Below are 12,136 nucleotides of genomic sequence, written 5' to 3'. Positions count from 1 at the left end.
GTGGTTGTTACGTGTATTTTGCGAGGAAACTCTTTCAAGGTATTTACGTGTAGGTTACGAGGAACTCATTTCGAGGTATTTACGAGGAATTGTAGCGACGTCTTTGCGTGGAATATTGACGTGGTCTTTACGACGAATCGCCCTACTTCGTCTTTACGACGAAATATATTCCTCGCTAAGTTACGACGAATTAGCGAGGAAATATGTGTTACGACGGACGAGTAACGAGCAAACGCGCTTCCTCGCTATTTCGTCGTAAAGCCTCTTTTACGACGAAATAACGAGGAAAACCGCCCTCGTTAAGGCGATGTTTTCTTGTAGTGACATAGTAATGGAAAATTCTTAACCTAATAGTAATTAGAAAAAAGGAAAGAAAGCCCAAATCGAAAAGGAAACAGAGGTTACAATGTCGGTTAGGTCGTAACCGTCGTAACCGTTGGTTGAGCTGCATCATGTCCCGCCGAATCTGCACCGGTATCCTCGCCATGATAAGGGGAAAGATGCTTGACATTGAAAACATCAGAGGTACGAAGATGAGACGGAAGACGAACTCGGTATGCATTGGGGTTGATACGTTCAATAACCTCGACAGGGCCGATCTTGCGAGATTTGAGTTTATTGTATTCCCCTGCGGGAAAACGTTCCTTGGTCAAGACCACCCAAAAACGCGCACATGGTTCGAAAATGAGCTCGCGTCGCTTCTTATCCGCATCACGTTTGTAACGAGCCGTGGACATTGTCAAGTGGTCGAGAGCAAGACGATGGATGTTCTGTTCATCCTCCACGAAGTCGACAGCCTCACCATGTAAGCGTGTCTGATCATCTAAGGTAGCGAGATCAAGCGGCGTCCGATGAACAATTCCATACACAACCTGAAAAGGACAATACCCCAAGCTCCGATTGAGAGCGTGATTATGGGTAAACTCAGCTTGACAAAGCTTAGTATCCCAACTCTTAATATTGTCGCCAACCAAACAACGAAGAAGATTGCCAAGAGAACGATTAGGGATTTCCGTTTGGCCATCAGTTTGTGGATGATACACTGAACTCATATCGAGACTAGTACCAAGGAGCTTCCATAAGGATCGCAAAAAATGGCCTAGAAACCTTGTGTCTCGGTCGGAAAATGTAGAAAGAGGAAGACCGTGTAGTTTATAAATCTCCCGAAAGAATAGGACAGCAATATTCACCGCATCAGACGTCTTTGCAGGGAACAAATCGAGCCATCTTGGAGAAACGGTCGACGACAACGAAGATGGAGTCATTCCCTCGCTGAGTTCGCGGTAAACCAAGAACAAAATCCATGCTTATCGAAATCCAAGGTTGTGTGGGAAGAGGCAAAGGAAGATATAAGCCCGCGTTGGATGCTTTGCCTTTTCCTAGCTGACACACAGTACACCGTTTGACAAAACGCTCTACGTCTCGTCGCATCGAAGGCCAAAAATACGCACAAGAAGCAAGATGCAAAGTAAGATCCCGGCCAACATGTCCTTCGTTGTGAAGTTCTTGAATTATCTTCAACCGTAAACTACTCTCTGGAATGCACAAACGAAGACCTTTGAATAAAAAGCCATCGTGGAGACTAAAGTCTTTAGAAACGCCATTAGTTGCTTCCTCGAACACACGACCAAAGAAAACGTCTGTCGGATATAGCTCAACCAAAGAAGAAAATCCAGTAACAGATGTTTGCATTGTCGTAAGTACACTGTGACGCCGACTGAGAGCATCTGCTACACGGTTCGTCTTGCCCGACTGGTGGCGAATTGAAAACCTGAACTGTTGGAGGTAGGCGATCCACGACGCATGGCGGACAGAGACCTTGGCTTGGCTATCCAGATGACGCAAGGCGTCATGGTCTGTGAAGAGAATAAATTCGCGATGCACCAAATAATGTCGCCAATGTTTTATAGCCTGGACGATCGCATAAAATTCTACATCGTAAGTACTATAACGGGAGCGAGCACCAGCCAGTTTCTCGCTAAAATAGGCTACAGGTCGACCCCGTTTACTGAGAACATCTCCAATGCCTAGCTTGGACGCGTTACTATGCAACTCAAAGGTCTCGTTGAAGTTGGGTAACACGAGAATAGGCGCGGTTGTAAGCTTTGCTTTGATTAGTTCGAAAGCTTTGGTTGCTTCCGGGGACCATTGAAGTTTGCCTTCTTTCATACAAGTAGTTATCGGTGCCATAATGGTACTAAAGTGATTCACGAACCTACGATAAAACGAAGCTAGACCATGGAAACTTTGAACTTCTGAGACGGTTGTAGGGACTGGCCAAGAACGTACAGCTTCAACTTTGGATTGGTCCATAGCCAATCCTTTACCAGATACGACGTACCCCAAGAATAAGACCTCAGGAACACCGAACTCGCATTTTTGTTTTGCCGCGAAAAGGTGATCACGCCGAAGAACATGCAGGACGTCACGGATATGAGTAAGATGTTCTTCCATGGAAGAGCTAAAGATCAGAATGTCGTCGAAGTAGACGACAAAAAATTTCCCAATAAACGGCCGTAGTGACTGGTTCATGATTCGCATGAAAGTACTCGGTGCGTTAGACAATCCGAAAGGCATGACGAGCCATTCGAACAATCCTTCACGGGACTTAAAAGTTATTTTCCATTCATCTCCCGGTCTGATTCGTATTTGATGATAACCACTTTTAAGATCAATTTTTGAGAAGATTGATGCTGATACGATTTGGTCCAAAAGATCATCGAGTCGTGGTATCGGAAAACGGTACCATACAGTGATCTTGTTGATGTCTCTACTATCGACACACATACGCCAAGATCCATCTTTTTTGGAATGAGAAGGGCGGGAACCGTACAAGGAGATAAGCTCTCACGAATGTGATCCTTTCGTAGCAACTCCTCCACTTGTCGTCGTAGTTCTTCGTGTTCATCAGGACTCATCCTGTAGTGAGGTCGGTTTGGTAGAGTTGCTCCTGGAACTAGATCGATAAGGTGTTGAATGTCTCTTAGTGGTGGTAAGGAACTAGGTAGGTCCGTCGGAAAGACATCCAGAAATTCTGTTAACACTGATGCAATGTCTTTGTGGATTGTGACGGAAGACGGAGGTGAGATAGCCGCCGGGACCAAGGCCAGTGCCACTCCTTTCGTACCCAGTTCTGACCTGAACGCCTCATACGAGCAGATGAGAGATGGCTTTGTTGGTGTTGATGAGGAGGCAGGCGATAGCAAGGTGGGGATCGGGGGAGGCGGAGGAGAGTCTTTGGATGGGATAAGGAGAATCTTATGAGTGTTCCAAGTGAATTGATAAGTGTTCTCGGCACCGTAATGGGTAATGTCACGATCGAACTCCCATGGTCTTCCTAACAACAAGTGGCTTATATCCATCGGAGCCACATCACAATATATGAGATCCTTATAATGTGGTCCGATAGAGAATGAAACAATTGCTCGTTGAGAGATACGGATGTTTACTTTGTCGTTGAGCCACCCTAGAGTGTACGGTGCGGGGTGTGTTTCACGAACGAGTCCCAACTTGTCGACTGCTTCTTCCGAGATAACGTTTTTGCTGCTGCCTGAATCGATCACAAAACTGCAGACACGGTCGTTGATCGTACAAGTGGAGCGAAAGATATTTGTTCGAAGCCACTTTTCATCATGACGACGAGGTGCAAGACACGTTCTGCGGACGACGAGTAAGTGTCCCGTATCGCCGGTGGTGTGAAGGATCTCCTCGTCGAGCTGGTCAGTGTCATCTTGAGAGTCATAGACGTCATGTTCTTCGATTGTCTCATCGATGACTAACCCTCGGCGTGTCGATTGTCTCATGCTGACTGTCTGTGACCTGTTTCTCCACAAGCGTAACATTTAATAGCATTGAGACGCGCTGATCGTCGGAGTTGTTGTTCATCTTGTATCGGTGGTTTCGTTCCCGGATTTGTGGTGTCGCCCGCCTCCTTTGGTGTTGTTGCCGGTGTGCTACTACCTGGTTGATCTTGAGAGCGACCCCGAGTAGAAGATTGAGACCAATTAGATGAACGAGACTGCTGCTCAAACGAAGCTGCGCGTCGGTGTGCTTCACCTACTGTAGTTGGATCGAACTGAGCCATTGAATTTTGAAGTTGTTGACGTAGGCCTCCAATGAAACGAGAAACAAGCTGAATTTGGCTGTCATTAATCTCGTTACTAGTCAATAACAAAGCAAATTCCTCCGCGTACTCGTCTACAGTACGGTTTCCTTGCCGCAAATTTTGAAGCTTCGTATACATAGTTCGCTCGTAATTGTGCGGTAGAAACGTTTGACGTAGGTGCTTTGTTAACTTATCCCACGAGTTAATTGGTGTCTTGCCTGTACGTGATCTAGTCGTCTTGAGTTGTTTCCACCAAGTTGCCGCATGGGCCCGAAAACGCATTGCTACTAGAGGTACACAACGGGCGAATGGTACCTGCTTAAACTCCATGATTTCTTCTACCGGTACCAGCCAATCGATAAGTTCGTCGCCACGGAGACCTCCGTGAAACTCTGGGATATCAACCCGAAAGATCTTTTCCCAGCGGTCATCATAGTTGTGTCGTTGATTGAGATCCTCAAAATATACTCGCCGGTGGAGGTCATCTTCGTCCTCTGCCTGAACATTATGTCGTTGGTGCGGGTGTTGTTGTTGTTGGTGCTGCGGTGGAGCTCGAGGATGGTGTTGTTGTGGTGGATGGAGTTGGTGTTGGTCGCGAGGTGGACGGTGGTGAGGTGGTGGTGGAAGGTGAAGCAGATGGTGAGGTTGGCTTTGCGCGACTGGTTGGGCCTGCGGATCCAAATGAGCGGTTAAAGTGGTTGTTAAAGCTTCAATGCGAGCTGCTAGCGTGCTCACCGTGTCACCTAATTGCTGGATAGAAGCGGTGTTTTCCGTCTGCATCCCAACAAGTACGGTTCGTAACTCAGTCCATTCCGACGCGGCTCCATCGATGTCGCCACTTCCGGTTCCCTTTTTTTGTCATTGAAAACGCGAATTTCTTCCCGAAACGTTCTGAATCTGATACCAATTGATAGAGAGCGGAAGCTATAGGTTTCAAAGATCAAGGGTTTGATCTTAAAACCGGTAACTTGTGTTCGAAGGTAACTCGAAAACAAGATTGATAGAACGCGAATACTCTTCGCAGTGCCTTTTGCAAAGCTCTTTAAAACCAAAACCTTATAATTCTTATTATCAAAATCGTGTCCTCTAAGTATTGAATACAATCCCTATTTATACTATCTAAAAAATCATAAGCAACATAGTAATGAAAAATCCTTAACCTAATAGTAATTAGAAAAAAGGAAAGAAAGCCCAAATCGAAAAGGAAACAGAGGTTACAATGTCGGTTAGGTCGTAACCGTCGTAACCGTTGGTTGAGCTGCATCAGCTTTGATTGTGGTTTAGTTGATAGATCATATAGAATCCTTGATGTAGCTGCATAAAACATGTTGCATGAGAACGCTCATACTATTAAAGGACATTAATGGACTGCCTTGTGTTGTTGTGGTGATGTTTGATGTGATTCTCTTATCTGAATGTTTGACTTGAGTGTTTGTGAAAGCTACGATGCTTAGAAAGAACTAAACATAGGATCCTAGAATGTTAAGATCTATATGATTAGAGGATTAATGAATTTAGTGTGACACCGAGAACGGGTGGCGTCTAGTAATAAATGAAAGTGTATAAGTAAGGTTAAAGGAAATGGAAATGAATCTGGTTAAAGGTTAATGAAAAGAAGTATAGAACTAGACACCAGTAAAGGTGATGTCTAGGGACCCTGACCGCGGCGGGTAAAAGAAAGCAGGGCTGAGGGTCGTGAAAGAACGGCGACCGTGACGGCGGGTTCCATGGCGCCGGTTAAGATCGAGTCAAAGCCGAGTAGTGGCGGGAAACGTTCAGCCGTAGGGTGAAACCTCATCTGGACTAGGATGTCGAGCATACGAGCGGCTGTTCGTAAAGACGCGTGTCATGTAGGACTAGAAAGTGATTCCTTGGGAGTGCATCGGAATCTAGAGTTTATAAGAACCTAGAGGTTATAAGAATCAAATGTTATGAGAACCTAGAGTTCTAGGATAACCAAGAGTCAAAACGAAATGTGTGTTGGGTGACTGAGATCCCACAATGATTGGTTGAGTGAAATGGAATCATGTATTCTTGTAGTTAAGTTGCTTTGAAATAATGATAGACAGTGGCTAGTCAATTCTCTTTCGCATAGCAGTATAGATGTTCATGCGGAGAGACTGGTCTAGAATCGCTTCACTGAGTAGTCGTACTCACCCATCCATTTTCCTCTCTTTTAGCAGAACTGTAAGTGAAGTGTCGGAAATGGCTGTAATGGATGGTTTGTAACCAAGGAAACGCACCTGAAGTTTTTGGGACCTGTAACAGGACACATGGAGATGTCGGATGTGTAGACATGTCCTTAACCCCGTGCTCGGTAATCCCCGGTAAAGTTGGGAGAGGCGGGTGTTACACCATTGATGCACTATCTTCGCCTTTTAATTGGCCACGGTACAGAGGTTTGCTTCAACAGATCTTTTGCCTAAGAGATCAGTTTCATTCGGTGGTCTTTGAAGGAGAAAAAATAGAGACAAATAAAATAGCCAGAGACATTGCCAAGAGCGTAGTACGGAATGGTCTTTTCCAATCTTACCTAGCTCTAGGTGGTTCTGCTTGGCTGCACAATAGATTACAGCGAGAAGCGCATGGAGTTAACCAACCAATCTTTCCCTTAAGATGTTAGTCTTTCATGTATGCAATACTCTTTTTATCCTTGTCAGACATGTGTGATGTCTGAATTCTGGTGCTTTGTATTGGTCTAAACCTATTTCCAGACGTTAAAAGAAAACTGAAATTTGAAACAATGTTAAAGTAAGCAATCATACAAAAATTCTATAAAAGTTTGTTTCTAATTATATCCTTTGCGGAACATTTCTGTTAAACCGCCTAGAACCCCTATTAATCTAGGAACTTCTATGAAATATTGTTTTTAATTTTCATTTTTGTCTTAGTGAAACGAATATATAGTGCGTACTAGCTAATTCTAAACTTGATCTGCCTCTTACAACCTACAATGCTTATTGATGATAGCTACACTTACATTACTTGTTGGAGTATCGTCGAGGCGATACTCATGCATGATCCATTCAGATTTTTCACCATGAGGAGCTCTTCCTTTATAGAACACTAGCGTCTTTCTCAATCCAATTCTCCGGACACAACTATAGATGATCTTATCACGTCCAGTAGCTTTCCAGAATCCAGCGACTGTTGCCCGGTTTGTTCTAGTCCCGGTTGGATATTTCTTATCCTTATGACTGAAGAAGTACCAATCGTTCTGTGGCGTCAACCCGATTCTACATTCCTCTGCATTTGCTAACCAAAATGGTTCAAAAATGAAACTTGATAGGCATCAAAAGAGGTTTTGATATAAAGGTTTTATTTGTTAGAAAAACCTTGAATATCCCAAGGCTCAAGCTTGTTGAGATCTACTTCACGAATGACATCAAGATCGATCTTTTGAGAGTGAACTTTCTTGCGGAGATAGTAATGGAGAAGTTCTTCTTCTGTTGGATGGAATCTGAAACCTGGAGGCACTTTTGATTGTCCATTAATCGAAAGATTTACATTATTCTCCGCCATTGAAGATAATAACGATAGCTTTTTAGTTTGTTTTTGCTCTAGTAGAGTAGAGAAGTTGAATGATTACAAGTGAAGTGGTTACAACTTAGCATAAGAGAGCAGGCGATGAGATCATTTTATAATGGTGGTGGGATCACTCGAGGATACAGCCCCTAATAAGGGGGAAATTATTATTTAAATAAAGATGTGGAATATTAGTATGCATTAAAGTGTCTTTATGCTATTAAATAATTTATTAAATTTTTGGTTTATGTTTAAGGGTATGGACGGTTTCCCGGTAAACACAGCTTTTGCGTTTGGTAGCGGTTATCGGCGTTTTTCAACAATCACTCAAACCGCTCTAAACCATTTTAAACCGTTTTAAATCTCATAAATTCAAAATCTGGTTCCAACTAGCGTTTGCGGGAGGATAATTTTTTTTTCTTTTTTTTAAAACAATATAAATACAAATATAAACATATTCAATAAAAATTTTAAATTGGAATTATAAAAATACTAAAATATATCTATTATATTTTAATTAATATAATAAAATTTAAAACTAAAAATATTTTCTATAATTTTTAAAAATTTAAAACTATAAATTTCTAAATATAATTTTTATATTTATTATAATATTATGATATTTGATATTCTTATAATTATATAAAATGTAAATATTGTTAATTTATTATTTAACCGCTGCTTCATTTGTTAGTTAATTAGTCATTAGTATCCCGTAAACGAACCAATTTCTAAATGCATAACCAGTCTTACAAATCTCTTAAAAGCGCTAAAAACTGCAACCACCTGCATCCGCAACCGTAACCGCTACGTTTGAATCAGTGAGAGCCTAAATCGAAGTTGATCATGGGTAGGTTGTGACGTAATTAGTTCATATTCCTTTTGACGTCTAATGTCATGTATATGTCAGTATGTACTAAGGGAAAAATATCAACGTAGGTACGCGGATTTAGTGGACATAAAGCTTGTTGTTTTCTTGTAATTACTTATTACAGAATCTGAGTTTTAGGTGAAAAGATAAAAAAGAGTATACATAAAGATTCATGCAGCAGGAATGACAATAACGTTAACTTTGTGTCGGTAATTCTTCGAATATTGTTATTATTAAAATTTCTTAGATGGTTGAATCAAAACCATTTAACAAAAAAAAAGGCATCGAAAGGAAGTTCGAATCCAGTTACCACTCAATTAGAAGTCTGACTTCAACTTTTTCATATATTTGAAACTAAAAACAAAAACAAATAGACGCTGTTTAATTTTGGTTTATCTACTTACAACGAGTTATTGCACCTATTGATTAGACTTACCTTATTATTCTCTTTTGGTTGTTACGCTGAATAAAAAAAGTATGTACATAGTTACGTGGGAAGGAGATCAAACATGATGGTTTGAAATTTTGAAATTGAACAAATTTGTGAACATATTAAATGTGGTTTAATTTTAAAAATTTACGTGGGAAGGAGATCAAACATGATGGTTTGACATTTTGAAATTGAACCAATTTGTGTACATATTAAATGTGGTTTAATTTTAATATTAGGACAATACTTTCACGAGTTTTACTTTGGTTAACAATTTTATATGGGTAAACAACCGACATATTAAATAATATTAAGTTGGTTTTAATAAGATAGATTTGTTTTATGAACAATGTCTTGTAACCTTTATAAAAGAACTACCTTATAACCACCTCATAAATTATTTATATTGCACTATTCACATAATATCATTCGACTGTAATCTAAATACCAAACCGGTTTATTAAACAAGATTACTACATTACAGAAACAATTATCTGACGGCTAAATACCAAACCAGAATCAGTTGTACGTATTTCTCACCCAATCATATATAAGAGCTATGATATAGAAACAAAGTATATACATATACGACCCACTAAAATATATTAAGCGGTTTGCAATACTAGTCACTAACTTCTATTTTATATTATTTCAACTAAATAAAAATCTGTTGAACCTACCGCTTTGATTACGAGAAGATCAATAAGTTTCAAATATATTTGATAATAACTATTTTTAATGGGTGATAAAATATAGTCACTTTATTTGGTTGGTATGTATATATATATATTTTTTTTTTGTCATTTGACTTGGTTTAATTAATAACACTTTCATCTTATTTAGAGTGAAACGCAAACTGTTATTGTAAGCTTCTTCCATAATCGAGTCTTTTGGTTGTTCTGGATTTATTTATTTAGTTAAATATGCTAGCTTGATTTTATTACATGTGTTACTCTTTTAACATATTTTCTTTTTGTCCAACGTGCAGTTAACATGATAGATATTAGTTATTCGGCTATAATACTATATTTAAAAAAAAACCTAAGTATACATAATATACACAAAACATTCCAGATATTTTGGATTTCGGATATAAGACCGGACTCGAATTGAGATATGCCATGTCCCGGATCCAAACCGATCCTGAATTTTATTTTAAAATCGGTTTCAATTCATTTTTTAAGTCCGGGTAAAATATTTAAGTCTAAGAGAGATAAAGTTACATAAGTGTATCTTACACTATTAAAAGGAGAATATGAAGCCCTCTTAAGCTGTTCACGTCAGCGAAAAAATTAGCAACCAATCATTTGTCCATGTCATCATGGATGTTAAGTTGTTGGGCCACAAATTTGTGCTGTGTAATAGGCCATTTAGCTTTAATGACCCATTTGTTTTGCCATCTTCTTACTCCAACCTAATTTTGTTACGACGTCTACAAAAGACCTTCCAGAACTCATTGTCTTCTTATCTCTTTCGAATAACGCATGCGACGGCTATAATGACGAATTAAAGCTACTTCATTACTCCTTCAGACAAATCGGCGTCTAACTCTCCACATCCCTCCTCTTACTCAATCATAATGATGCCTCCTCAAGCCAAAAATCTATTGCTCAGATCCTCAAAACCATTCCTAGCTATATGGCAAATCAATCGGCAGTCACCACCACCCAAGTTCATTCTCCACTTTTCTTCATTTAGGTTTTATCAGGACCTGGAGATTTCCAATTGCTTTTTAAGCTAATCTATTTCTGGAAAGCTCACAATAATTCCAAAGGAGGCATCCTTCTCGGCCTTGAGATGCTGATGATGGATGAAGAGGTACATGTCCATATTTCAATATTATGCTTCCGATTTCATACACGTCTTTGATTTTTTCTAACAGAGAGAGAATATGTTAACAAAATTCTATCCTGAAACTTAACACCTAAGAATTTTTAACGTTAAGAGATAATTTTTAAGATTAGCTAAATAAGTGACGATCTGTGAATATGTTAATGGTTCTCAATATCCTTTTATGTAGTAACTAAATACAGAATTGTTCACATTGAAATCTACTACATATTTCACATTTTTATAACATATAATTACTTACAAAATAATAAATACCAAAAAGTTTAATATTGAAAATAAATTATGGGTTCAAAACTTAAAGAATTGCTGAATCATTTTATTGGTTATCAAAATTTACAGATTTAAGTATTCAAAATTATTAAACATTTATAAAATTATATATTTATATGAAATAAAGGTTATTTACCTATACTTCAAAAAATAATTCAAAATCAATCACACGATATATAAGAAAATATATAATATACATAAGATGATATAATTTTTTTTTATTTTAATAAATGTAGAGTATTTTAAATTTTAAGAAAGATTTAAACATGGTTACGAAAAGATTAATAGAGACATTTAATATGTTAACATAAATTAATGATATTTCAAACAAATAAATATATTGACAAATAATTCTTACACTATTAAAAGGAGAATATGAAGCCCTCTTAAGCTGTCCACGTCAGCGAAAAAATTAGCAACCAATCATTTGTCCATGTCATCATGGATGTTAAGTTGTTGGGCCACAAATCTGTGCTGCGTAATAGGCCATTTAGCTTTAATGACCCATTTGTTTTGTCATCTTCTTACTCCAACCTAATTTTGTTACGACGTCTACAAAAGACCTTCCAGAACTCATTGTCTTCTTATCTCTTCCGAATAACGCATGCGACGGCTATAATGACGAATTAAAGCTACTTAATTACTCCTTCAGACAAATCGGCGTCTAACTCTCCACATCCCTCCTCTTACTCAATCATAATGATGCCTCTTCAAGCCAAAAATCTATTGCTCACATCCTCAAAACCATTCCTACCTTTATGGCAAATCAATCGGCAGTCACCACCACCCAAGTTCATTCTCCACTTTTCTTCATTTAGGTTTTATCAGGACCTGGAGATTTCCAATTGCTTTTTAAGCTAATCTATTTCTGGAAAGCTCGCAATAATTGTAAAGGAGGCATCCTTCTCGGCCTTGAGATGCTGATGATGGATGAAGAGGTACATGTCCATATTTCAATTTTATGATTCCGATTTCATACACGTCTCTGATTTTTTCTAACAGAGTGAGAATATGTTAACAAGATTCTATCCTGAAATTCAACACCTAAGAATTTTTAACGTTAAGAGATAATTTTTAAGATTAG

At 39.0% G+C, this 12,136-nt stretch overlaps 1 protein-coding gene across 1 annotated transcript; it reads right to left on the bottom strand.

The window, feature by feature from the left end:
* Window positions 1–3,799: 3,799 nt before the first annotated feature.
* On the bottom strand, window positions 3,800–7,691 carry LOC106344912. Its single transcript, XM_013784202.1, has 3 exons — window positions 7,441–7,691; window positions 7,086–7,360; window positions 3,800–4,954 (listed from the first exon to the last, which is right to left on the bottom strand). Exons 1-3 carry the CDS (start codon window positions 7,625–7,627, stop codon window positions 3,800–3,802), a joined length of 1,617 nt encoding a protein of 538 aa, XP_013639656.1. The 5' UTR covers window positions 7,628–7,691.
* Window positions 7,692–12,136: the final 4,445 nt, after the last annotated feature.

Source organism: Brassica oleracea, chromosome C5, assembly GCF_000695525.1.
Source record: "Brassica oleracea var. oleracea cultivar TO1000 chromosome C5, BOL, whole genome shotgun sequence".
In the NCBI taxonomy this organism is placed as follows: domain Eukaryota; kingdom Viridiplantae; phylum Streptophyta; class Magnoliopsida; order Brassicales; family Brassicaceae; genus Brassica; species Brassica oleracea.
The sequence above is the reverse complement of the archived record's forward strand: the minus strand, read 5'-3'. Positions and strand labels throughout refer to the sequence as shown.

Coding starts and splice junctions, on each gene's coding strand:
- LOC106344912 (XM_013784202.1), bottom strand. CDS start 7,627: ATGGCGGAGAATAATGTAAATCTTTCGATTAATGGACAATCAAAAGTG. Junction 7,361..7,440: donor TGAGCCTTGGGATATTCAAG/GTTTTTCTAACA, acceptor CATTTTGGTTAG/CAAATGCAGAGGAATGTAGA. Junction 4,955..7,085: donor ACGATACTCCAACAAGTAAT/GTAAGTGTAGCT, acceptor TGACAAAAAAAG/GGAACCGGAAGTGGCGACAT.